The sequence below is a fragment of the Onychostruthus taczanowskii genome, unplaced genomic scaffold, assembly GCF_017590055.1.
Source record: "Onychostruthus taczanowskii isolate IOZ18803 unplaced genomic scaffold, ASM1759005v1 scaffold46, whole genome shotgun sequence".
Taxonomy (NCBI): Eukaryota; Metazoa; Chordata; class Aves; order Passeriformes; family Passeridae; genus Onychostruthus; species Onychostruthus taczanowskii.
The window spans coordinates 4,869,169-4,896,913 of record NW_024502125.1 but is presented as its reverse complement, the minus strand read 5'-3'; the positions used below and the strand labels follow the sequence as shown (position 1 = coordinate 4,896,913).

The 27,745-nt window shown below is 38.1% G+C and overlaps 1 protein-coding gene across 1 annotated transcript in view; it reads right to left on the bottom strand.

Moving 5' to 3' along the window:
- The window catches only part of HOMER1 (homer scaffold protein 1), an 88,424-nt gene that overhangs the window by 8,963 nt on the left and 51,716 nt on the right, over window positions 1–27,745 (bottom strand). The window contains exons 6-8 of the mRNA XM_041414683.1: window positions 14,911–15,067; window positions 2,000–2,110; window positions 299–379 (exon numbers count right to left, since the gene is read on the bottom strand). Of these exons, the coding sequence (XP_041270617.1) occupies window positions 299–379; window positions 2,000–2,110; window positions 14,911–15,067 (349 nt within the window). The remainder of the gene's footprint in view (window positions 1–298; window positions 380–1,999; window positions 2,111–14,910; window positions 15,068–27,745) is intronic.

The following is a 27,745-nucleotide window of genomic DNA, read 5'->3' as shown; positions in this document are numbered from 1 at the left end:
AAAATGAGACCAGGACTGTCCATGCATCAGGGAAGGATGTTTGCTAACCTGAGAGTACTCTGTAGACTCATAAAAGCAACGTGGATGTGTTTCCTCAGATAAAAATAGTTAATTAGAGCAGGTAGAAATTTTGATACAAATTCCTAAGGGTCATCCCAACCCAGCACTTTCAGGGCAGTCTAACTTACATATTCATCTGGCACATGCAGTGAATATAGCACAAGTTGCACATGCAAACTGCTCACTTGCTGATCATTTTTCCTTTTTCTCTAAATTAAGATGATGCACTACAGCTCACCTGTAACTTCTGGGTCAGAGAATCCCTCTGTGCCTGGAGCTCTCTGGCATTTTCAATTTCTTGTTTCAATCCTTCTATTTCCTAAGGGAGAAGAAACAGCCTTGCTAGCAGTGTGTTACCTGGCTTGGCCTTGGTGCTGGTAATCTGGCTCCTGCTTCTTCTTCTGAGAAAGTCATCACAACAATACCAGCATTGGCAATTGGCTACTGCCCATCAGAGAACATGAAGTGTAAGCCCTGCTCCCAATACTTCTGAATCACAGTCCCAAAACAGCAACTCCATTGTGAATGAACAACAGACATAAGCATTTCCTTTTGTAAAAGTTCAAGTTTTCTTTCCCCTCGAAGAGACATGAAATAATTTTTGCCCAAAAAATTAAGAAAACAAATTTAAAAATTAATTAATTATTTTTTAAAATGTAATTAAACCCCAAATTTATACTTCAAATTCTCTTAGAATCTACTCTTCTCCATTTTTTTAAGAAAAAAAAATCAAATTTTCAAATGTAAACTGCCTGTTATTTCACCAGCAGTGGGGCTGAACATCAAAAACTGCCTGTTTTGATTGACTTCTGTAAAAAGAGAATTTAAAAGAAATGGCATATTTAATTTAGCAATTAGAAAATAATGAGGTATAAAATAAGAAATATAGATGAAATAATGAACAGAAGAGAAAACTGTTCTTAGCTCACTTCCAGAGAAAAGAATAGAAACAGTGAACAAAACTAAAAGGTATCAAACTTAAAACTATTAAGTACTCTTGTCCAGATGGGCATATTCACCTCCCAGACCTCCTTTTGGCAAGATTGCTTTGCAGCCAACAACTCAGCATAATTCAAAGGCAAATGGGCAACAAAACAGGAAACAGTACCAAGCTGACCCTAATCTATTTAAGTAGGAGGGAGTTTGGAAAAGGTTTCATTCCATTTTGCATCCTCCTTGGAAATACCTCACAGCACTGAGGGAAGGCTTGGCAAGACACAGTGCCCCTCCAAGCACACACGCCAGTGCCCACGGTCTCTTACATGTGTCAAATAATTCTTTCTGTGCAGCTGCTTCCATCTCCTTTTTCCATCCATATAAAAGGGTGATTCTTGATCCTTCTGTGGCACAGATATGATTTCTTCTAGGACATATGCCAATGCAGGTGTTACTCCAATTCCTTTTGTTTACTTTCTGCTGGTCCATGCCAAGGCACACGGCACAGTAAATACCAAGTTTCAGGCTGGGGTTTTGGCATGTGTTTAAGGAAATTGATCTTATGGACCCTAAAGGTCAGCTCTATTAACAGAGCCTGGGTGGACAAAGGCATTGATCTATCACTTGTTTAAAACCCTGTTCTCCAGAAACACAGAAAGCATGCCTACAACAGCTTCCTTTCTCAGGTATTCTGGACTGCATCAGTATGATGATTGCCCTGTGGAAACCACTTATGACTTACTTTTGCAAACAGCAGTGTTTGGTAAAAGCAAACAGGAAAACATGATACTTTTTTTTTCTGCTATCCAGATACCCAAGTCTGTATTGGGCTGATGTAATTATATAAATTAAAAATACTAACAATTTCAAAGAAGTGGAAAAAGAATTTACTTTGTAACACTTATACTAAATAATTCAGTATCTGGCAGCCATCACAAGCATAATATTGAACGGTTTTAGAAATGATGTAATAGAAAAGCTAAAAATAAATGTTAGCCAATACCTCTTCTTTTTTCTTCAGTGTAGACTCTAATTCCTGTATTGTCTGGTTTAATTCTGTTTTATGAGTGTGGACTGCATTGGCTTGACTGCTCACACACTCCAGCTCAGTCACCTGTTGAAATAAGTAGAAGAAACACATACAGAATTAATTGCAATATATTCAAGGTACTATTACTTCTTTGCATCAATAGCTCCCTTTGAAATACACCCTAACTTCTGGATGACTTCTGTTGATTAAAATGGTGAAGGTGCTCTTACAAAGTTAGCACAATAATCCATTATATATTGTTATGTAAGTCGTTGTTTTGAATTCCTGGAAGCAAAAAAAATATTCATTTGTTATAGGCTGAAAAGAGCACTAATTAAAACTTATACGAATTATTGAAAGTTTTACGAAAGTTCTGAATTACCATTTCAAACACAGTAATGCCTTGATGACTAAACACAGATCTGTCTAACTAACCTCTCCATCTGACACTTCTTAATGTTCTACCACCTTACAAAGCCACAATGTTCACAAACTTCCTAGAAAGCCAATTAACATTTCACAGCATCACTCAGCATCAACAGTGTAATACCAGACACTGAGCCACCAAAGTACAGCTGCCAGCTTCTAACTTTCCCTAGTAATGGAGCTCATCTCTCAGTCACAAAGACAACAGCTAATGTCACAATTTGAATTTGCTCAGTTCCCCTTTTATTAGCAGACAGCAAGCATGCTCCATCTGCCCTTGATTAAGTTAAGATACCTGGCAGTGGTACGCAGTTTTGTTTTATTTTATAATCAAAAGGATGCTAATATTCTGCCACTCACAGATAAACAGTTAAAAAAAAAAAGCTTCTGCATGAAAGAAACAAAATCCATGCAGCTAGAGTTTACACAGAAAAGTCACTGTTCAGGCACCTCTCACGTTACAGGTCAGAATATTAGAAAACTTTCACACCACATGTCTGCCTGGATGTGTGCACTAAAACATTTTTGTTTAATAACTAAAACCTAATAATGAATTTCTCTCTAGAAGTTATGAGTCAATCCTAATATATAGTTTTCAACAGACCTGCACCACATACGTACAAATCTGGCCACAAAACTCCTTTGAACAAAGTGTTAGTTAATTCTGCAACAAAAACCTTTAACACTCAATTTAACATTCTTGGAGAGGTAGCCGTGAGACAGGGAATCTCAGGGAATCAAGGTTGCCGCTCTTCAGCACCAATGTCCCCTAGCTAATAAAGCCACTGTGATACCAGTAATTTCAGACTGAACTATTTGTAGGCTCAAAAGGGAGATTACTAAATCAAGTCCAAGGGAAGTCAAGATGAAACACAAGGAAATTAAAACAACTTCTCCTGTCTGAATCACAGCCCACAAACCTCTCCGCTGCAATAGCCATGATGAATCCTGCTGGAAAGCTATTGGTTAGACATTTTTGCACATGAGGTTTGCAATGGAGAGAACTGAGATTGGAACAAATTCCTGGCAGGGGGTAAAGGGAACAAGGGAGTAGGATATAGCTCGGTAATGCAACATGCCCTGTCCACCCCAAAGAACTTTCTTATTTGCTGGTATTGTCCCAGAAGGAATACCAATGCTCACGACCAAAAAAAAAAAAAATTTATTTTCTTCACTTTATATGCCACTGAGCATGACAACTGAAGTCTTAGATGATTTTCTCAATTACACATATCTATCCATATTTCGATTCTTATAATACTGTTACAGTTATTCACCCCTGCAATTACATGAACAAGAACTGGAACACATCGATGAGGACAAACCTCTGTCTGCACAGTGTCTGACCTAGCATCTAGAGGGAACAAGAATCAGAAGGGCACAGAGCAATTTAGGCTGGAAAGGACATCTGGTCAAGGCCCCCTGGTCAAAACAGGGCAAATTTTGAGGTCACAAGTGCTTGCTCAGGGTCTTGCCCAGTCAAGAATCCTCCACTATCAAGGAGAACTGTGACAGTTCTGACACTGCAGGTTTTGGAAGAGCTCTAGCTCCTTCCTATGTTTTGCTGGAACTGTCAAACTCATTCACCTCTTTCACCTTCAGCCCTTCTGATGTGTTAACTTCTCAAACATTTCCAAGCTTTCCTGATGAGATGTTGAATAGTAACTTACAAGAAGACGATCTCTTTAAAAGCTGTTGCACTCAGCAAAACCCACTGGCCCTCAGCAAGCACCAGCACAGAATGCTCATTTACACAAAACCTCAGCTGGCGAGACAAAAGTAAGCCCAGTTCCCAAACTACCTCTGTCCTAGAACCTCATGCCTTGAAGCATACCTGCAGAGGCCTCTCGTCCTGGGACTAAGGAAGCACCTGGACTCCCACTGTTCTCCATATGGTCTCCTCTTGGCTGGTACATATAGAGAGGATGTATGTATTGGTGCAAGCTTGGAATCCAAAGGGCTGATGAATCAAAGTATTGGATGAAATGTTACTGTTCTAACTTGCATCTATCACTGCTGGTTAAACACACCTCCTCCAGCAGCCCAGCCAGGTGCACAGCTCATGTGAATACTCCCAGGTACACTCTGGTCCACATTAACTCAACACACTTACTGAAATTGCTTAAGCAAACACAGATCATTATTCTTAAGCAGAGCAGGCCATGCTCCCACAAACCTTCTTGCCAACAGAGGCAACTGCTCTCAGAAGGACAATTAATTGCCGGCACTAAAAGGGTTGTGATGTCCTACTCTAGCCCAGCCTTTGTCTGGGCAAACATCCATCTCCTACTGATTATGCAAGAAAATAATGTTCAACTGTTTTGTTTACTGTTGATTGAAAACTCACTAAGTTGGGAATAAAAAGAACAAACTCAATTAAAAAACTGGGTTACTTTAATCAGTCTTACTTAAATGTCCACTTTTACAGAGATCTGAAAAGATGTCAAATATTTTCATGTTTTTATCTTCTTGAATGTACCTATAAAGAAGAAAATCATATTGCGACCCTTTCAAAAAGATCTGTAGAGTAAGATGGGCTGGAAAATGATGTGATATAAAGAATATGCAATTGAAAACAGAAGTAACAAAGGATAAAGCTCTAGGCAAAAATCTGCATAGCATTTACTTGTCCTGTTTCTTGTCTCAAATTGCATTTAATTTTCTCATGACCAGTGGTCCAAAAATCATTACAAGTAACTGTTAATGCATGATGCACAGAAGGGGGCATAAAAGGAAGTTAAAGTGCTTTAGCCTGACCCTCCCACAGGCTATTATCAGGGACACCTCCTCATTCAGTGTTTCAGGTTTAAAAGCAAAGCTTAATCAATGCTTCAAACCCTTGCACAACAAGCAATGTACCTGTGATTACACCTCATTTTAGTACAGAAAGAACAGTCTTTGAACAGTAACTGGCTAAACAATGTCCTGCTATTGTGCTGCCATAAGACTGCACTGACTTGCATATCTGAAAATGTCGATAACTCTGGCTTTGTATTTGAGACTAAAAAAGAAAAAAAAAGTTACTGCTCTTAGCCTCTGTTTCTTTATTTTGCATTTATCATCCAGGTAAGGATTGCATGTAAGGAAAATATTCTGAAAAGGCTTTTTAGTGACTATTCAGTGTGTGAACTCTTCTAGCATGTGGATGGCACTATACTCAACTGCCTACTTCAGGGTGAAATACATCAACTGAAGTAGGACAGCAAGGCAATTTATGGTAGACCCTACACCCTCCTAGCAGTGGCCACTGTAGAGTTTTCTAGACATTTTAGTCTAGGTTCAACAACCAATAAATGCAGGAGGATTCCAGGAAGAGGTTTTCATTGCAGCAGAGGGCAAGCACACTGGGCTGCTGGAAGACTGGAGGAGTGAGGCTTCAGGCACACAACACAACAAGGAGTAACAGCCTTGGTGTGAGCTTAAGACAGTGACTGCCCAAAGCTTTACAAAACTCAAAAGACTCTCAAGAAAATCCTGACCACTTACTTTGCAAGTGAAGACTTCAGGTACACAGAACAAAAGAAGCTGAATGGCACAAAAATATTGTGAGTGGTGACCTGCCCCAAGCAATTATTGACTAAATGATTCTGTGCTGTGTTTGCTCCAGCTGGATTAATTTTTTCAAACCACTTTCTTGAGATGAATTGTATAATTCAGTACCAACAGATCATGCAATTCCTTCTTACCTACATACAGAAAGTATTCCAACTTCTACAGAAAGGCAAAACAAGACAGATTAGAACACAGAAACCATCTAGAACACAGAATTTGTCACACAAGTATAGAGTAATTCAGGTTGAAGAAGACCCTTGAGATCATTGAGTCCAACAGTTAACCCAGCCCTGCCAACTCCACTATTAAGCCACATCTCCAAGTACCACTTCTACATGTTTCTCAAATACCTCCAAGGATAACAACTACACCACTTCTCTGGACAGCCTGCTCCAATGCTTGACAGCCCCTCCTGTGAAGAATTTTTCCCTGCTGACTAACTAAACTGGCACAACTCAAGGCCATTTCCTCTGGTCCTCTTGCTTGTTACTCAGGTGAAGAGACCAACCCCCCTACAGCCTCCTTTCAGACAGTTGTAGAGACTGATTAAGTCCCATCAGAGTCTCCTTTTCTCCAAGCTAAACACCCCCAGCTCCCTCAGTTGCTCCTCACCAGCTCTTCTGCCCTTCTCTGGACTCATTCCAGCATCAAAATGAGCTTCCTGACCTGAGGGGCCCAGAGCCGGACACAGGATTCCAAGTGTGGCCTCACCAGTGCCCAGTACCGGGGACAATCCCTGCCCTGGCCCTGCTGCCACACCATTGCTGCTCCAGGCCAGGATGCCATTGGCCTTCTTGGCCACCTGGGCACTGCTGGCTCATGTTCAGCTGCTGTCAGCAGCCCCCCCAGGTCCTTTCCAGCCACTCTGCCCCAGCCTGTGGCACTGCCTGGAGTTGTTGTGACCCAAGGGTAGGACCCAGCACTGGGCCTTGTTGAACCTCCCACCATTGGCCTCAGCCATGATCCAGCCTGTCCAGATCCCTCGGCAGAGCCTCCCTGCCCTCCAGCAGATCAGCACTCCCCCCCAGCTTGGTGTTACCTGCAGTCTGACTGAGGGTGCACTCCATGAGATCATTGGTGAAGATATTAAACAGGACTGGTGAAGATTTTAAAGGATATTAAGCAGGACTGCTGAGCCCTGGGGAGCAGCACTGGTGACGGGACTCCAGCTGGATGTAACTCTGCTCACCACCACTCTCTGGCCCAGCCATCCAGGCAGTTTTTTTCCCCATATTAGCATCATATATTCAGTGTGGCTGAAGCCTGTTTTCTCTACCTGACACAACTAACTTGTTGTTTCTATAATGTATTCTTCTCCCTTTTATGTACTGTAGATGCAATATGCAGGATTTACTAGCTCAAGCTACAGTGCAGAACACATAAGAGTGCTCTGAAGTCACACAGAGTGCTAATGCTAGACTGAATTGAAGTATTAATTATGTATTTTTAACTGATTAAGTTACATCCCTAAAAGGATCGCAACTATGACTGTGACAGTATTGTTCCATCAATAACTGAAGATTAACTTACCACAAAAGAAAAAAGAGCCTTTTGCTTTCCAAGAGGAGAAGAGAAATGCTATTTCATGGGTCAGCAAAACTGTGGATAACTGCACAAAGTTTCACATAATTTAGGCAGAGAAAATAGTTCTTAATGGAAGACAGTACTAAGAAGCACAACAGCATGCAACAAGCTAATCGTAAAAATTATTCCAGTGTAGCTTTCAAGAATAAAAAATTCTGGGAAGATTTTTGGCATTAAGAAAAGTGAAAATGCAGAAAACAAGAATAATTTATTTTTAAAGGTGATTCTGAAGGAACAAAAAGCACACAATGCCTTTATTCATATAAATCACTTCTGACAGGAAATTAATTATTGTAGTTTTCCAAGATTTACCCATAAATAAAGTAATAACCTGGGGGCGAGTGTTGTGCACTACCAGCAATTTATTACTTTTTCAACATAGAAAACAGAAGATTTTGCTGAAAAAGGACACATTTCTGTCTTTGGGCAGTTGATGCCTTAAGCCATGGGAATACCAATAGCAGACGAAATAGGAATAACCTATCATCTTCTTGATTTTTTGTGAAGAAAGCAATGAAACTGTAGTAGGAATCTTTGAAAATATAACAAGTTTACCAGACTTGATGATTTGACCTTCAGCCATGCATTATTATTTGCAGTTGATAAGGTAATACTAAATTCAAAGCACATCCTTTTTCCTACAATCTAATCAGCAAATACTTTTTCCAGTCACCTGGCCAGTTCATGAAACACATGCAAAGCAAACACTGTACAGATATCATCCTTCAGTCCTGAGGATTTAAATCCAGTCATTTTCTTATTCTCCTGCAGTTTTGAAATTATAGTATGTATTTAATTCTGCAAGCTTTAACTATGTAAACATCTTGTCACATGCCTCCACAAAGCATGTGCTTTATAACTTACAGATAAATGCATCTTAAAATGTAGGATTTTCTAGAAATAAGAAGATGGGGATGAGAGAGCACTTCTGTGAAAATTATTTTATTAGCCAGAGTCAGAGTAGCTTAGTTGCTGGTTTGTTGGGGCCTTTTTTTCCCCCCAAATTATTATCTTGTATATGACACTTTCACTGAAAGTGAATTCCCAGGGAAAAAAAAAAACCAAAAAAAACCCCAAGAACAATAAAAAAACCTAGCAAAACAGTCTTGGGTCCTAAATGCAAATCTTCTTTAAAAAAAAAAAAATAAGGCAAACTGAAGAAGACCAAAAAGACTTCAATCCACCGTAAATTAAAAAATAAAAAATAAATAAAAAAAGGCAAATTCACATTTTGATTCAAGGAATATAACCTGATACATCTGCTGTCTGAAAAGAGATCATCTTTCTTGTAAAGTGTAATTATCAACCAAGGGTTGAATCTTCATAAATGCTAGGTGGATTATCTGTATTAGGAATCATGGACACAAAGGGAGATTAGAATACGTGCTGGGTTTCACAATTCTTCTCATAAGAAATGCTCTAATAGCTGAAGGCTGACAACACACACCGTTTCAAAAATAATAAAGCACTTATGTTGGCTGAAATGGATATTCTAGGGACTAAAATGTACATCTGAGAAAAAATTCCCAACATGTTGTGTGAAATAAAATACTTGTACTTTTTTCCACTGGTATCCCCTAATGCCATGCAAAAAAGTGGTCATCTATTTTCATTGCAAACAAGAAGTACAAAGCTGCTATCTAACCACATGCTAATTACAGTATCTTAAGGAGGAGATTATACTTGGTTAACTTTTTTTTCTTAATCAATCAAACCTAATTTATTCAAAATTTATTCAAAGCTAAATTTGAATTGTTCAGTAGGAGGGACAAAATCTTAAAGGGAGAATGACAAGAGATAGACATCAAATAAAAAAGGTGAATTACCAATAATTTTTTGGATCAGAACTCCATTTATAAATTTCTTCTTAGCATGCTTTCTGTCACATTCCTTCATATTTCCACTCTTGGATAATGTTCTTCCGTGGCATATAAAACCAAACAGTTTTCTACAGTAGTCACAGGGATGCTAACAAGACTTGTCAGCAAATATGAAGTCCACGGCATGGGCTCCAATCCAGAAGACAAATTCATCACATCACATTTGCATGTTCAAAAGTTAGTTTTGGCTATTCAAGTATCAATGTAACTGAGAGAAATGTGGAGATGACTTCTAAAGGGTCTGCAAAGATTTTCTATAGATAATCTGAACAAAGGGTTTATACAGCACTCCATACTTCTAGCGAACTTTCACAATCCTTTTACAGACTGTTGCTCTCTTTAAGTGACACAGAAACAGTCCAATAAAATGACCGTGTTTTATTTTGGTATGCTCACGCAATTTTCTAATATCCACTTTAAAATTTCTTTTAACAGTAGGAAAATCATGCTGTGTTATTTCTCAGGTGATTTTAATAACTACATAAGATATCTCACACTTATTTCATTCATTGAATGAACAAACACAATAGCCTAATTTTTATCTTATTTTATGGGAAATTTTTGAAAAATAACAAGCTAGAATTCAAGAGTTTACCTCTCTGTTCTTTCATCAATACCCAGGAGCTTGATCACTTCCCTTCATCTCTTTATCTTAAGCTTTTTTTACTGAAGATGAATGATCTTCAAGGACTGCAGCTCTTATTATTATGCACTGGTGTTATTACTTTGTGCTATTGCCCAGTGTCATAGGATGATTTACTTTAGCAGATAGAGTGCATGAAAAAAATTAATCATTTTCTTTCTTAACATGACAAAGACAGAACTTTGGGTTACTTTCCGTAATTTATATCATCATTCAATCTTTTCCTCTTTGTGGTAGCAGGATTAATGTTAGGGCCCATGATATTCTATTTGTCTGAAATAGCTTACTTCAGGGTTTTTCTTTCTGTTACTGAGCTGTTTTAGACTCATGAATCCCTTTTGATGTCAAAAAGCTATGCAAGGTGTGTAGGAGTGCTCACCAGCCAAATTTAAGGGAAATTTTTTGTCGTTTCTGAGCAGATTAGAGAAGGCTGAGAGTTCCAAGTTAAGCTCGTGACTGGGCATCACATTTTCCTAGAATTATCTCTTTGTATTTGAGAGGTAAAAATCCATACACCCATTTAGCAAACTTCTGAAAAATAAACTGTCTGACAAAATATCAAAATACAGTGTTTCTGATTTAAGCTTAGAATGTATCAGGAGAAAGCACAACGCTTTAATTTATTGAGAATGTTTCACTCAGCCACACTGAATCTGTATTCTGTTTTATCTCAGCTCTAGGCATTATTAAGGCAGAGAGCAAATGGAAGAAGAAGATAAAGTTCTCAGAGGAAGCAAACAAATGTACGTTAACACAAAAAACTGAATTGATAGATGAGTAAACCTTATACTTACTCAGAGATGACCAAAAAAGAAAAGTGGAATTATTTTAAATATGCAACCAAAATCAAAGAAAGAGAAGCAACCTTAGACAGTTTCCTTAAGAGTGGAACTCTAACTCTTCATGCTTTTGTCTCTAGAAGAATTACTAGGAAAAAAAGATGACTATCTTAGACTGTGAGATGCTGAAATTGTTAATGGGCAAACATTGGTAAAATCACTGGAGGGCTTTTGCCCACTATAGCAAGCTGCAAAGAAGCAGCTGTTCATCTATGACCACCAAAGCCCCAAACACACCTACTAACTGGAACTTAGATTGTGACTGGAACTTGAGATAAGATAAAGGGGATGCTATTGTCCAACCATTCCAGATCTGGGGAGAAGAATGTATCCACAAGTAATACTGGAAGAGAGACTGGAATGTTAAGGTCTCACATATTCAGGGGGCAATCTGACGATGTGGAAAGTACCCACCAAAGTGCAGAGGGCTGCCTGGGCAGTATCAGGACATTCACATGGGCCTGAAGGGGCTCATCTCTGCTGATGGGCCATATTGAGCTAGACTGCACTGCCATAATAGGCAGCTGTAACGACAGCGAACCTGAGCATATAAAACTCATGTAATCTTTTCACTTTTGTGGACTTTCCACACCCCTGATGGACCAACATCTTCAAGCAACAGACATCAAAATTATACCAAGTCTCATTACTTGAGCCAGCAAGGGCAGTTGACTATAAATCTTTCCATATTTGCCTTTTTTTCTCCTTCTTTTCCTTACACATTTTTAAGAGCTATTTTTATACTTTTATATTGCTATGTTACTGCAGATAATAAGGACTAAAATGGCTACAATTGGCTGTTTGTCTTTGTTCTAAATTGTTCTAAAAGAAACTATATATATATACATATATATATATATACGTTTACAGACACTGACTATTCAGTTTCACTTTAATCTTCCCCAAGTGATTTATTAACAAGAACATGGGTTACCCTGCCTTAAAGGGCAGGACGTAATATAGATATATAATTTGTACATAATCTCAGGTGAGATTGATTCCAGTTTGGGGAACATTTTTTGGATCAACTGCAGCTACATGCTTATACAGAACAGATAAACTGCACAGAAAGATAGAACAAGACAAGGACTGAACACTGCCTACTGCCACATGTACTGTAACCAACAGTCTCAAGATCTGCCACTTCAACAGCATATTTTTGATCTCTATAAGAAAGAAGCATCTGACTTGCAGTTTCTTTTTGAAGTGAGGCACTAATTCAGTTTGAAAGATCAGTCTCCAGCATGCAGTTTAGAAGAGTTTTTGTATTGCACTGCACTGTATGGTAACAGATGGAGATAGAAATTTTTTTAACACTACATACATTTTTTTGCTTAGAGAATTTAATTCATTGGGTTAGCCAAGTCTAAATTTTTTCTAAAAGCAATTCCAACAGAGGGCAGTACTCCCTATGAACTACCCTGTGCTAATTTATTGGCATTCCCAGAGAGAATTAGGAACAGTGTTTCTAAATTCTTTGTGAAATATCAACAAGTCCTGAAGTTACAGGTTACAGAATCACCTAATAAAGGAATTTAAGAAATTATCAAAAGAGCAAATCCCTGCTATGGATTTTGTGTTTCCTCAGAAATACAAATAACTGCAGGAAATTTGCTAAGAAAAAGTTAAGAAAAATCATCAGCTATTAATGAATGTAGCCTCAAAGTCTTGATTAATACTGTTAAATGTAGCATCAAATAAAAGCAAAATGAAATGCTAAAAACTCCTATATTCATTAATTTTATTTTCATTAATGTAATTCTTCAATAACAGATTTTCAATAAGACTTGACTGAGAGTGGGAGTATCATAAAAAAAATAAAGGGATATTTGGCTGTCTTGTCTGGTTGAGTCTCCCAAGGCAAACACAGCTGCTGTTGTTGTGCATTACTTTTCTTTCTTAGGTAAGGATTTTATTGTCTCAGCTTTGCAACACAAGCTGTACATTTTTTTAGGAAGAATGCCATCTTATTATGTCCACATTTTAGCCATGAGTTATTCACTGTAAAACCTATCTAGTGTTCAAATTCACCTGAACATTTGCACTGTAGTAACTTTAATACAAGGCTGTAATTTAAATAATTTCATCAACAGTAGCTGTTATAATCTATTCACAAACCTGGAGCACAGGCTACAACTCCCACTTTTCCAAATGAGAAGCTTAAACGAGATGACAGACAAAGTGGCAGTCTCCCTCTGTACAAACACACATTACAAGCTTCTGCTTGACTGGAACATTTCTGAAGCAAAGTTTTGTCAGCAACTGCCAATTTCTTGAACTGAAAGCTCTTTGCAAAAATTACCGTTCTTAATTACATTTCATGCCTTTTGTCCGGTCAGCTATGGTACACACAGTTACAGTCTGTTGGAAGCTGTTGTTTTTTCCTATCAAATCCTTTGCCTGGGACTTCAGGAGTGTTGTCTGCAAGTCAGTCTAAGTGTAGGACATCCCCAACAACTTGCCATTTCCCTAAGTTTCTTAAACTGCAGGTTATTCTTGTTTCTCTTCCACACAGGTTAGGCATAGCCCACTGGATTTCTCACACCTCAGATGAATATAGGATTATTCTAGGGACTACCTGATCAGCTTCCAGTTAGAGAAGTCCAGCACAGTCTGAAAGATGGATTTTGCAGGACTTTGCTAGCTGTAATTGCTGTATCTTATTTTCTATAGGTGACTACAGCATTTAAAACCAAAGTGTGAGGTCTGCAATATTCACCCTTCTTTTTCAACACATTCATGACACCTGTTTTCATGCATAAAATTGCAATGGTTTAGTTTGGGTTTTTTGCATTTTTTTCTCAAATAAGTCTCACAGAATCATAGAGTGACCTGAATTGGAATGGACCTTAAAGATTGTCTCATTTCAACCTCCCCTGCCATGGGCAGGGACACCTTCTACTAGACCAGGCTGTTCAAAGCCCCATCCAACCTGGCCTTGGACACTTGCAGAGATGGGGCATCCACAACTCAGGGCAATCTGTTCCTGTGCCTCACCATGCTCACAGTAAAGAATACCTTCCTAATGTCTAATCTAAATCTACCACCTTTCAGTTTAAAGCCATTTTCCCTTGTCCTGTAATACATGCTGTAGTAAATACCACCACTCCAGTGTGAAGTACAACTCCATGATTTTTTCTAAGCTAACCTTTATTAACAAAAGTGATAAAGCTTCATCAAAGACATCTTTCCTTCTCACATGTTACTCATGCCTTCACTTTGGAGAGAAATTTGCCCTAAGGTATGACAAATTCATATGGACAAAGGTTGATAGACTATACAATACAAAGAGTTACGTGTGAAAAGAGAAGGAAAATTAGATATTGAATATGAGTTTTCATAACTTAGACTTCAACCTTGCATGTTACATTCCTTCCTCAAACATTGTCCTTCCTTCCCCGCATTGTGAACTAACTTCTGGTTTGCCAAATGACCTCTGAAAAATTTGTCATGAAGGCAACAGGACCCGGACCCTTCTGTATGAAAATAGATGCAGATCTCTACTTGCATATAGTGACCTTGTATTTGTATTGTTCACAGTCCTTCCTGTGCAAGGAGGAGAGTAAGCTCTTCATCTTTGTTATATGAGGGCATTACAATAAGGTTTCTTGAACTTAAGAGATTTGATGTCAAGCTTCTGAGGGCTTAAATGCAGAAGAGACTGGACTTCAGTGCTATGGACAATGTAATGAAACAGATATGATAGCATCAGATAAAGAGGTAAAGCTGCCAAATAAGTCATAAGGTTTGATAACTTCTTGCAACAATAACCTTTGCAAAGAAAGAAGTCCTACAAAGCACATAATTTTCAACTGGAAGAAATGCTTTTAAGAAAATCATTGATTTCTGTCTCAAAGATTAACCTGAAGCTGCAACAGTAAACTTGTTTTACTTGAAAATGGGTGAATACAGTCACTAGTACTTCCATCTCAAGGATCCTGGCCATTTGCCTTGACTTACCCGCTTATGAAGACGCTCTGCTTCCTCCTGATATGCAGCAAGTTGCTGTTTCCATTGTTTCACATTGGCAGTGGACTCCAGCAGGGCTGCTGTGAGCTTAGCGTTATTACCCTTGAGCGTGGCCAGTTCTGCCTCCCAGTGCTTGCTGATTGTCGAACTGCACAGACAGAATGAGAATGGTCAGAACTCCCAAATCTCTTCCTTTATGCTTCCTAAATGTCTTATAAATTTTCTTTTAATATCCAGCAAAAAGAGAATGACACAAAAAATTATATAACTAACAATAACCAAATATGATATCTATTTGGTATATAATTATGTACCAAACAGAACAACCAAATCAGAATCCAACTGCTCAAATCTCTGAAACTGTAAATTAAGAAAATATAGGCAATACCATTATTGTGAAAAAATCTACCTTTCCCATTCAACAGAGTATATTTATAAATAAAATGTTAAAGATCATGAAATCCACATAAGCTTCCCAAAAGCAACAGCATGAAATTTGAGAATATGTATATGATTAGTCACTCTTTTAATATATGCCTATTGAATAGAAGTGCTTTTTTAATCCACTACTTTATTAAATGTGTGGTAGAAAAATATTTGTCTTTGACTTGATTAAAGAGAGCTAATCACAGCTGCTTTGGAAGTGCAGCTTTGTTGTCTTAATACAAGTCTTCCATTCCTGAAATATACATTATTAAACACCATATTTAATTTGTTCTTGCAAATGCAAAGATCTTGAATTTCATAATACTGTTAATATGTTTTTCCTCACTAATATGAGCAAAGAGAGTAGAGATCAAGTAGGATGGATATACTACTGCTTTACTTCAAAGTGGAATCTGATGTTGAGGTTCACTGAAGCAGTCTATAGAGGAAAATTTCTGCTTACAATTTAGTTGTTCTCTTAGCAAATACAGGGCTTTAATTTTCACAGGTAATTAGTTTGCCATCATCTGCAGACCATATCTGTACACTCAGTATGCAAGGGGAAAGTATCTCGGACACATCAGGTGAATGCATTAGATGCTTTATATGCAAATAGCTCACTAATGTTTACTTGTATAGTGCTAACACCATGTGAGTTGCACACCTACATGGACAGTACATGTAGAAAATAATTAATTTTGTTGCATTAGCTCACTACTAAAGGCATCAGTGAAAACCAAAAAATCTGTAACTAACCAAAATTATGTTCTATGAAGAATTATTATTATATAATTATATCTTTTAAATATATCTCTTAATATTAAATTAATTACTATTTTGAATGTAAGTTTATATATTTATTTGAACTTTGTACTCATTATAGTGAAATATTTTGCCATGATTTTATCCACTTGGTTTCTTTCTTCCACTTCCTGCATATGCAAAGTCCATCCCATCAAAGCATATTTCAAAAACGTTATGACTCCTACAAATGCTTCTTAGGTGTTCAAAATTAACCAGACTCGGGGGAACATTCATTACCTATTCAGACCACATGTTTCACTAAAATATTAGATCTAATGCTTCTACAGTACAGCATTTCCTTCCAAATAGTACTTTGTCCCCTTGAACAGGAATACAAGTTCCTCCAGAATAGGAATATGATCTAGCATTTAATGATACAACTAATTACAAGTTCACCACTGGAAATTTTAGATCTTAAAGGACTAAACTAAAATAGTTATGATCCTACTTCCTCAGGGGACACAGACTCACATATTTAAGAAGATAAGCATGAATTTCTGTAACCATGTTCACTGTTCCGTTCCTCTAATCAGATTTAAATTTCACTTACAGTAGCCCAGAAGATAAACAAACTGTATTAGAAGAATGCTCAAAATATCTAGTTCATTAGTATATTCATACTTCTCTCCTGATGTTCTGACAATATCCAATCCAGTAGTTTCATGCAAGTGAGTTCCATTTAGCAGTCCTGCAGGACTATTGGCTACAACTTACTTCTAGGAAATTGTTTGCATATGAGAGTGATACTCTCTTACCAAATGTGCCTTACTACTCATCTTTGCCCTCAGAAGATATATGCATGCAAACTGACCTAACACAGCTGTATCTGAGGCAGTCAGAAAGGCTGAGAACTGTCTGATCATTCATTATCCAAAGAACAGAAAGGACTTTTTTTTTTCCATCTATTAATGCATATATCTACAATGATACCCTTCTAATCCATGAAGAATCCAGAAGTCAGACTCTCAGGTAGTGATGAGCAATAACGTGAGGGTGATTTGTGGCGTGTATCACTTTCACCTTTGCCTGGTGCCCCTACTACAGTGTCTCCCAAGAAATCAGCCAGGAGCTTTTAAGTTATTCCTTGTATAATGGAATGTCAGTATGAAATATGAAGCATGTATTTTCTACTACTGCTATGGTTACCCTAGCTTAAAAGCTGTAAGGTTTCTTTGAATCTGGTTACTCTTCAGTTGGTTATTCTCAGTAGGAATGCATCAGTATTATTTCTCAATGGTACTCTTTTTCCCTAAGAGACCTCCACAGTCGGCAGGAATGTTCCTATTGTAATACAGGTTTGACTTGCTTGTAGCACATACTGGGGTTTTTTTGTTATGAATAATTGTTACTATATCTGCTACAAATTCTACTACAGCACCATAAAATGGAAACACGTTACTTAAATTAGTCTAGTTCTCTATGTGGTAATATACAAAGGCTTCCTAACTCTTTAGATTTACCCTGTTTCTTTTTAATGGATATCATACTGGGAAACACAGTCCCAAGTGTGTGGATTTTTTTTGTTTCAAAAAATAATAATTTGATTAAAATAGCCCATAACCAGTCCTGGCAGTTCTGACTTTTTTTCTCAAATACTTTCTTGAAATTAAAAGAAACAAAACAAAAAAACCCAAGAAGATAATGAAATTATGTTCTAGGGATTCGTTTGGTTAAAACTGGATTTATATTAGTTACTTTAGAACCAGATAAATGCACTTACACTTATAGCAGGCTGTTCTTAGGTTAGACTGAGAATATCTCCATTGAAGCTTGTATCTGTAAAGCTATAACTGGTTCAAATTTACCAATCCTTCCTGAGAAAGCAGTGAGAAACATATGATTCAGACCCAATGAAATTGTCCCTTGGAGGAGGAGATGCTCAGACTAACCTCTGCGAAAGCGAACACAGATATCAAGAAGATGATGGACACATGAAAGGCCAAAGAGGTCCCAGAAACTGCTCAAGCATGTAGCTGGAATTTTGATGGTGAAACAGGTGCACTACAGTCCCTTGGGATAGGTACAGGAGAGCTGCACACACTCTTTCTCTCTAAAACCTTATACTTAATTCCTGTCTGAAAGGTTTGCTGCTAAAAGGAATTGATTTTGCCTTCACTGCAATAGAAAATACACACAGGTTGTCATAAGAGTTGTAAATACCTAAACTTAATCTGAATCATCCCTCATGTGTTCTGAGACTATGTACTCTACAAAGCACTTAAAATATGTACACTTACTCAGTAATCACACTGATCCAAACAGTAATATCTGCCAGAGCACTTTCCAGCTCTGCAGTGTTGTGGAGAGCTGTATATAGACACTGAAGGACACATGGCCATACCTACTTGCAGTCCTGTGGCGCAAGAATTCAACCTGCATACATGCTTTGTTTTCTTCTGAAAGCCATCCATCCCTTTGCTGGCAGTGTCACAATTTTAACAGTTATTTCTTGAGACCTGTCAGAATTAACATCACTGACTGCCTGACAAGCCCAGAGTTTCAAGACAGTCCTTCAAAAAAAGAAATGTTCTTAACAGTCTGGCTTGTTGCCTATTTTTCAGCATGAAAAGCTACACAAAAGTTTTAAAAATACCCTAATAGAGAATAAAGCCTGGTCATTTCCCTTGTGAAACTTCAGAACACCTGAAAACACAAGGACAAGCTGTTTTTGGTGCCAAATATAAGAGAGAGAAAGAGATCCTCTAAAGAATAATAGCAAACTATGAGTTTTATTTGCTCAACTACCATATTAATTTAAATGAAAAACCCCCAAAAAAACCACCCCAAAAACCCAAAAAAAGCCCACCAACTTTCATACAGAGGTTTGGGTTTGACAATGACAACTCTTCACGGGATTCCAAGTGCCTTTAAGTGAGCAAAAGGTCAAAACTCTCCTGAATCTTCTGTCCTTGGTTCTGGCCACAGTATCTGGTATATGTGTAACTTTAGACATGTCCACAGTCAGAACAGCACATGGTGCCCCACTGTCAAGGCAAATGTTTCAAAATGAGATTTTCAACATCTGTGACATCCTGTAATTCAATCACTCTCACAAAACACTTTCACAAAACACTCCTAGAAAAACAGCTGGCTGATACCACTCCACCTGTGACACTTTCTGAAAATTAAAGTAGGAGTCAATGATCTTCCTTCCATACATTCAGGCATTCTGGCCAATTAACATCAGGCCAATCTCCTTTCTCACTGGGGATTAGTTACAAGCCCAGTAAGTCACCGAGGAATTGCTTTGGTATCTGTCCATCTGTGACCTGAATAGTGTGCCAGAGGCTATAAATGCATGATTATCTTTCTCTGCAAAGTAGGTCACTTAAGGAAAATTAATCCGAAAAGCTCCCGTCACCACATTTAGCCAGTTGGAGAAGGCTTGCGAAGGGAAGGGGGGATAAGCACACATTGATGAGTTCCATTCAGAATGAAGTTATTTTGAGAATCGCTTTCATGAAACAAAGAAACAAAAGCACTTCAAATTATGTTTCTGCTTTTTGAATCATTATTGCTTATTTTCTGTTCACTTAGTTGAATGCAGTACCAACACTGTGAAACATGGTTTAAGGTTTATTTCAGATTTATATCAATAAAATGTGAAAAGAATTCTACTTTATTAATATTTAGGGGTCCTAATATTGCATTCATTGCATAAAATTGATTAGTTTAAAATTTATTCTATAGCATAGTCATGGTTTCAAGAAACTACTGTTATTCAAGAGCAGGTAAATTATTTTCTTCAGATGTCACTGCAATCTCCTCTGCAGGTGTGGGGTGAGCAATCCTGTCTTGGGACAGCAGATGTAAAGAGGAATTTGGCCAAGTAAGAATGGAGTACTTTCAACATAAAATATGGATTCTGGTATAATAAATCCATGAGACTTGACAAACATGAACAGAGCACAGTCCTGGTAGCAGCTGCCCAGATCATAAATAGTGGCATGTGTTGGAAGCAGCCCAAGAGTCTGGTGGAGTGAGCATTATCAAGCAGAGGGAGTGGTATGTCAACCAGCTGGTAACTGTGCTGGCAGCAAGGACTGATCCCTTCTGACAGCAGGGCTGGTAAGCCTTACAGAGCAGCTCTTCATGCTCAACAAAGCAAAGGGGCATTGTGAACCATTTGGTTCTGTTGCAGTAGCAGCTGAGAGATCCACAAAGCATCACTTCTTCTCCTTGGAAGTCTAAGGCAAGTGTTTGCGTTTATGTAAAATTCCCTGGTGATTTGGAAAGGAGTGCTGCAAAAGGTCCTTATGAAAGCCTCCATATCAAATAAGCTTCAGCTAATGCTGAAGGTTGTAAGGGCAAGATCTCGTCAACAAGCTATGCTTGCTACTGCCTACAATGAAATAAGATTACTGCTTGATTTGATGGAGATGTTGACTCTGCTGGTACAGCAAGGGATTGCAGCATCCCTCAAGGCATTCCTAAAAGCTCACAAAAAACCTCCTCTCATTCATGCTGAAAATGAGACTCAAGCTCCTCAGTTTACATCATGATGTAGAAGAATTTTTAAACACACAATTTGGGAATTACACCCCTTTTTGGAGATTTCAAGAAGCATCTACTGCGGCTGTCTATAAAATGCGTAAAATGACTTTGTAACAGAAAGGATTTAAACCTGATGGGTTTTGGGAGTTTGTGCTCTTGCTATTCCAAAGCACCATAAGCCCTCAATAATGACATGGAAATCTCTCCCTCTCTCTTGAATATTCAAAGCAATAGGGAAGAGAAGGGAGTTTTGTCTTCTATTAAATTATGCAGGAGGAGGAGCCCTATAATGAACCAGAAGCCAGAAGAAAGAGCCATGGAGTGTACCAGGTTCTATCTCACCACTCCAGGAAGAGGCAAGAAAGAAAGGGTGTGAGTTGGTCTGCCATTTTTGTCTTCCTACAGAGCTGTCTGCTTGTCGGGGCCTAACTCTGAATTTATGTACATATGGGACAGAGTTGCCCAGTTAAATAATTAAAAAACAGCAAAAGAGGGAAATCTACAGTAAGAACAAGAGATTTTGTAAGAGGAAAACTTAAGACACAAAACAATTGCCTCTTCACAGTCACTGCTCACTGTCTTACATGCAGCTGTGATTAACAGTACACATACAAAAGGAAGTCTTACTTGATAAACTGGAATTTATTAAAAAAAAGTAAATCTTCTCAAAGTTATAATCCAGAGATAATTACCAGGAAATCGCTTTGAGTTAAATATTTTGAGTGCGGCCAATGCAAAACTAATTAATATTCAAAGAGATCCTTATCCTTAATTAGAGTATTCAAAATAATTTTTAGCAAAGGAGGATAGGTCCCCTGGGGAGAGAAGGAAGAATATTAACAGAGCATGAAAGATCTGTTCTCCCTTTTGGGATAAGGAATATCTACATGATCTCAGCGGAGTTACATCAGCACAAAACCAGAGAAACATGGTTGTGAATCAGCTCATAGCAAAAGAGATGAAGGAGGCCCTTGAAGCACATTGTACTTTAAGTGAGGTGGCTAATATCAAAGCCACCCTGCTGGAAAGCAAGACAGGCAGCTGAGTGGATGAAATGAGGAATCAGCAGATGAGAGAATTTTGTGTCTGGGAGTCTCTTGTTCTGTACAAATATTGAAGGTTCATCCCACTCCAGGACATGTTATTTTGTTTTGCACACATCTTTGTTCAACTTGGAGCTACAATATGCTTGAGCTCCCAATTTCTATATCAATGTAGAAAGTAAATACAGAAGCTTTGTCTGCAAATTTGGGCAGCTACAATATATGGAGATAGAACAGATTTCTTCCTCAAAGTGTTTCACATATGAGTTTTCACTTCTATTTAGCCTATCAGCTTGGCCAGCCTCTTGACTGGACTCTCAATCACCCAGAGGACCCATGCAGCCCATGGACACAAGACTTGCCTTTCCAGTTCTGTTACAGGCAGTACTGCCTTATCAGCTCACTGAGGAAGGATCACTATTTTTGTAGACTTAATGGGTGAAAATGACAAAAGAAGTTGAGTAATGATACAGACTCTTTCCATTATAGAGCAGACCACTAATGTAATGAAAATGGGTGGCCATATCCTATTTAGATCCACCACTTAAAGTCATGCTCTGTATGTTGTAATGCAGCCTTGATTAATCATAGGGCTATAGAAACCACTGTAACACAGACTGCTTTATCATAGAGGAATAGACTGGATATGAAAAAAAATTTTAAGAATGGGAATTTTCACATAAATACCACATCCAGCAACCCAGCATCGTATGCTTGCAAAAGTCAACAAAGCCAGAGTTAAAAATGGCTAAGTATGTCTTCACTGCTCATGGAAACACTAAGAGTTAATAGAAAAAAGGAGCTCTTGAAAGACACTTCACAGGATGTTAAGACAAAATTAATGCTTCAGCAATGATCTCCAGTCATGTGGGACTTGGGTCCCAGCCCTGGCCCAAGTTAAAGAAAGGAACAAAGTGAAGACAAAACAATGACACTATTAAGTTTCCTGTACAGCATGCTATTGCATCCCGGATGTGTTTACACAGGTAACATTTAAACTCTGATTCTTATTTAAATTACAGATAATAAAATTCTATTAAGCACAGAACTAAGCATGATTTTGTACACTGTATCACAAAGCAAAAACCCTGTATTTAACCTGAACAAAGCCCCTGATCTCTCTGAAAAGGTTCAACTTCTAATTTTATACTTTTAAAAAGACCTCATTTTTATTAGTAATTAAATTTTATAAAGTAAACAGAATTTGTTATCTCTTTATGAAGGCCACAGAGTATAAACAAAGAACAGTAATTCTTTCTTATTACTTTAAGTCCTTTGAAAGCACAAGCAGGGCTAATTAATTTCTAGGGTTTTTTTGCAGTAATCATTAAAACCTTACTCACCTACACATAACACATATTCTGAAAAAGTGAAAGAAGAAATTGTCCTTGTCCCCTTATTAAAATAGCATATTGGTGTTGTTGGAAGTAGTTTACTCTCAGATCTGTAGTGTGTAACTGATACCTAGTAAGTTTTTTTAGTGCACTGAACATTAGGCATAATTCCTTGCTGTTGCTATGGTGCTGAGTACTTCAAATATTCCAACAAAATTACATTTTTTAAATCAACCGAAGTTTTTTAGGAACTTACATCCTATTTTCTGAAATGAGTAAGTATTTGACTGCAAAGAATTGACTCTGGCATTTATGGCACTTAATCACTTTAAGAAATCAATTAGATGATGTGGCTATCAGCAAGTCAGATACTAGGACACGGTAACCCTGACACTAAAATGATCTTCATTGTGCAACTCATCTGTACACATAAGAATTTAAAGCAGTTTAACTGAAAATTCACACTCTGAACTAGTATGGATTAATTCTGCTAGGCCTGTGGCTAGGCAAAATCCCAAGTTTCTTTCAAAAATGCTACTAATAACAATCATTTGTGTGTGCACTGAATCAATTTGCACTCTATCAGCAATGTAACAGAATAGAATATTTGACTTCCCTACACTCCTCTTACCTGGGCTGTCTTTTATTGAGCACTATTCAGATTTCAACAGTTTCACTGAACTGCACTCTCAATGACACCTTCAGTGAGTTTTTCTGTCACAAAAACACTGTGATGGTAAGAACAAGGAACAACTTCTTTCACAGTGACCACCTTCTCCACTTAGTAAAATAGGGCCAAAAGCCCTGAGCTTCCAAAGGTTGTATGGACTGGGAAGTTTGCACTATCTGCAAACTGCCCTGCCCAGTGGTACCCGGCCAAGGAGATTCTAAATACAGTTTGCCCATGGTCACGTTTAGCACTCTTCCATCTTCACAGTCTTCTGAGGCCTTATGGGATCTGTAACCCTTCCATTCCCATATGAAACACTCCTGGGCACGCAATGTTGATTTGTGGTGTTGTGCAAGGAGAACACCACTCAAGTGGGTGACAGTGAAGCCCTCTGATCACTGCAGGTATGTTGGTGTGGAAAAAAATGCCAACAAAACACAGCAACTATGCCCTACAGCCACAAGGACACTGAACGGGCACAGAAGAGGAAACATGAGGAAACAATCCAGCCACAGACCTCAGTGCCAAGGCACATTTTATTTAGCAGTCCAGATGTGGCTCAGAAGGCTTTGGTAGCTGCAGGTCAGTTCTACAGGACTCAGCAGAGGTTTTCAGCTCTGCAACAACAAAGTGAAGGGAGTAAGAGCTACTCTCTGGGCAACCCAGCCACATGCAGAGCAGTGAGCTGGCTAAAGAGACTTCTCCCAGTCCTGCAAGCCTGGCATAAACCTCACGCAAGTAGCGGAGATCCTCAGCACAAGCCTCTGCCTGCATTTATAGGTGCATCACAGCTGTAACTGGAGCGTGTTGTGCCTTACTGAAGATGGAGCAGCTGTTACAAGTGGTTCAATGTGAAAGATTTACAAATGTCTAATTTAATTCTTAGCTGAACCTTCTGTCATTGATACAACAGGACAACTCAGCCTGTAAGACCCTTTAATGCTGGTTCCCATCTTACTTTCATAGCAAACACTGACTTCAGCAGAAGACAATACAGCTGCAGGTCTCACAACTCCACCACCAGCAATAGAAAGGCATTTTTTACAGAACGACCTACAGAAATGGTTCTATATAATTTGCATAAAGATTTTGATTTATGATTACAGGGCCTCCACCCAGATAGTACCTTAGGTTATCTTACGATATCAAATAGTAACTACTGGTGCAATTCATTTTTGCATTACAATTGCCAGTTTGCTTATCTCAATAAATACAAGGACATGCATTAATCACACAGGTAGTGCCAGAGATGGACTTTCGTTTGCATGCTGACAACAAAATAAGCTTATTCCATTAAGGGAACTGAAGCTACATGGAAGCACTGAAAAAATTTAATTAAGTTTCATTTATCTCCTAAGGTAGTATGCAATTACTTAAGAGCCAATAGTGTAAATATAAAGTCCAAACTAAACCATCTATGGAAGTCTCAGAAGTACTTTGAAGAACAAGCAGTAAGTCGCATGATATGATCACAGTAAAATATTTATTGACTGTATATCTTTGAACAAAACAAATCACAAGTGAGTTATAACACATGCAGATACTGCAAGTCGTGTTCTTTTCCATTCCAGTTCTTTAAGAGAATGGAAGTATTACATTTGTCTTGTTTAAGCCAAACCTGAATCCAAGAAGACACTATATTACTTGCACTATGTTGATCCTAAAGCCAAATTTGCTAAAATGAAATTAAACTGATGAATCAAGAAATTCTATTTAATACATGGGAAGTCTCTGATACTGATACTTTTCCCATTAACTACAGCTTTACACTCAGAGGATTCAGTCCCTATGTATGATTCTCTCTTTAATTGTAAAAAAAAAATCTCATTTTTAAAGAAAAAAACTAACATGGCACCTTTCTTAACTAAGTGGTAGTTAATAGCTCTTATTTACTCAGTCTAGACTAAGTGATTTTAGATTTCCTTCATCTTCTTTTTGGAATAATGGAGATAATTAGGCTCAGGAATTCAGCTGGAAGGTAAAATATACTAATGCATAGATCCATTCTTTCCAATTCAACACTTAATTGATGTAACAGTTTCCAAGAAGAATATAAAGCTTGGTTCCCCTCTAATCTTCATGTCTCGTCTTACTTAACCCATTGCAACCCAACAGGGAAAAAATGAAGTTGCACATGAGTTTTTCTAGTTGTGAGCTCACAGACAGCAGAGCAGAGACTGAACTTTCATCCTTTCATGAGGCTGTGCCTATGTGACACATTTCATCATGTTTATTTTCTAGTATTGCAAGCTCTATTTCACTTTTCCTGATAAGGCCTCTAGACAAGAGAAGGGATAAGGCAAACACAATGATGTGAAGATGTTAAAAAGCCAGCTTCCTTCAGCCTCCCACTATGCTGATCATAAGCTCAGCACAAATAATTCCTAAAGTGCCAAAGAATAATTAAACCAAAATATGAAACTTCTGGAGAGTATAGAAGGAAGGTACTACACAATTGGTGTTGTCATGTAATTACATTAGTTTTACATTCCAAAATACTCCCTACATGAAGTGCAGGTAACTTGCAGTCATACACAGTGATCAGTTAGAACACACTTCACAGACATAGGAAATTATTTTGGCTATTTTCTTAAAATTGGGCCAAATGAATCTGAATATCTTAACTATATGCATTTGGCTTCAGACAAAAAAAAAACAACCTCTTCTATTTTTCTATCTCTTTGCATTATAGTGAAAGGAAAAATCCCTTTTATCTTTCTTCTTTCTTCTTTTGGCAAACTACTAGAGCTGAATAACTGAGCAGAATTCAGTCAATTCACTTTCAGGGTTTTGGGTTTTTTTTGTGTGAACCATGTTGTTTGAAGAAAATTACTTCTTAATTACCTGTGGGATTGCAGTCTCCCAGAATAATGGTTTCCACTACTCTAACTTTAACTTAGAAACCAAACCCTCTGCATTTCATATCAGAAAGACAGAATATTATGTCACAGTGCCATGGAGTAAAATCAGCAAAGGCAACAACTGTACAATCAAAGCTGATCATGAGATGTGGACCCCTCAAAATGCTTTATTATTGTGTACTTGAGAAACCAGAGTTCTGGACTTTCCAGACATTTTATTTCAGCATGTTCACACAGCTCTAGCTTCATTTGCCAAATGGCTTAAGAGCTGATTAAAAAACTTATATTCTTGTTCATTGCTGATTTGTGCCAACTGAATTCATTACACGCAAAACTTCATGGCTGTTTGGTGTTACTATGAAATACTCTTAAACTCAAAAAGACAATACATTAAGTACACATTTTTGACAGACAAAATAGTTGTGTTTATGTGTGCCTGCCCCTAACCTCTACCCATGTCTGCCAGAACAAGGCTGACAGTATTGATGTCCCATTTCAAGGGGTCTGCCTACTACAATGTGACAGAAAATCAACATGACACAATTACTTTAATCAAATTACTTGTTCAGGTGCAGAATGAATGCTGTTTGCACATTTAGACACATCCTGAAATGGCTTAGAGAAAAGCAGCCTTGGTTGTTTACTTGATCAATGAGGTTTTACTCTAGTCTTCTTGGGGCTTACACTATCTAGACAGGAACCCTGACCTGGAGGGTAGGGAGAGTAATTGAAACAGTCCATCAGGGAGCCATGGCAGGGTGACCGCAATCCCAGGGAACATCATGCTGTGCTGCCTCCATAGAATACTGGAAGCAAAACTGTGGATTGCAACACTGCCAGGAGGTACAAATAAAGGCTGTATCTGGGAAAGAGGGTTTAGAGAATGAGACCTGTCCTCAACAGGTTTAGATGTTTAAAAGCTAAGAGCGGTTAAGTATCCCAACATGGCACTTCATCCACCCAGTCTTAAGTGCCTATGTAAGAGGGAAAAGCATCAGGCTCTACGGAAGCCCTTCAGGTGTTATTTTTGACCTCATTGTCACATGGATGTGGGAGTATTTGCTGGGTCTCCACCAAAACATCCTCAGAGAGAATTACTACCTTAACCTATCACTAAAGAAGGGAAAAACCTTTAGCAATCTTAATTCATTTGACAAAACCAAGACACTTCTAAAGTATCATATAAGTAAAACA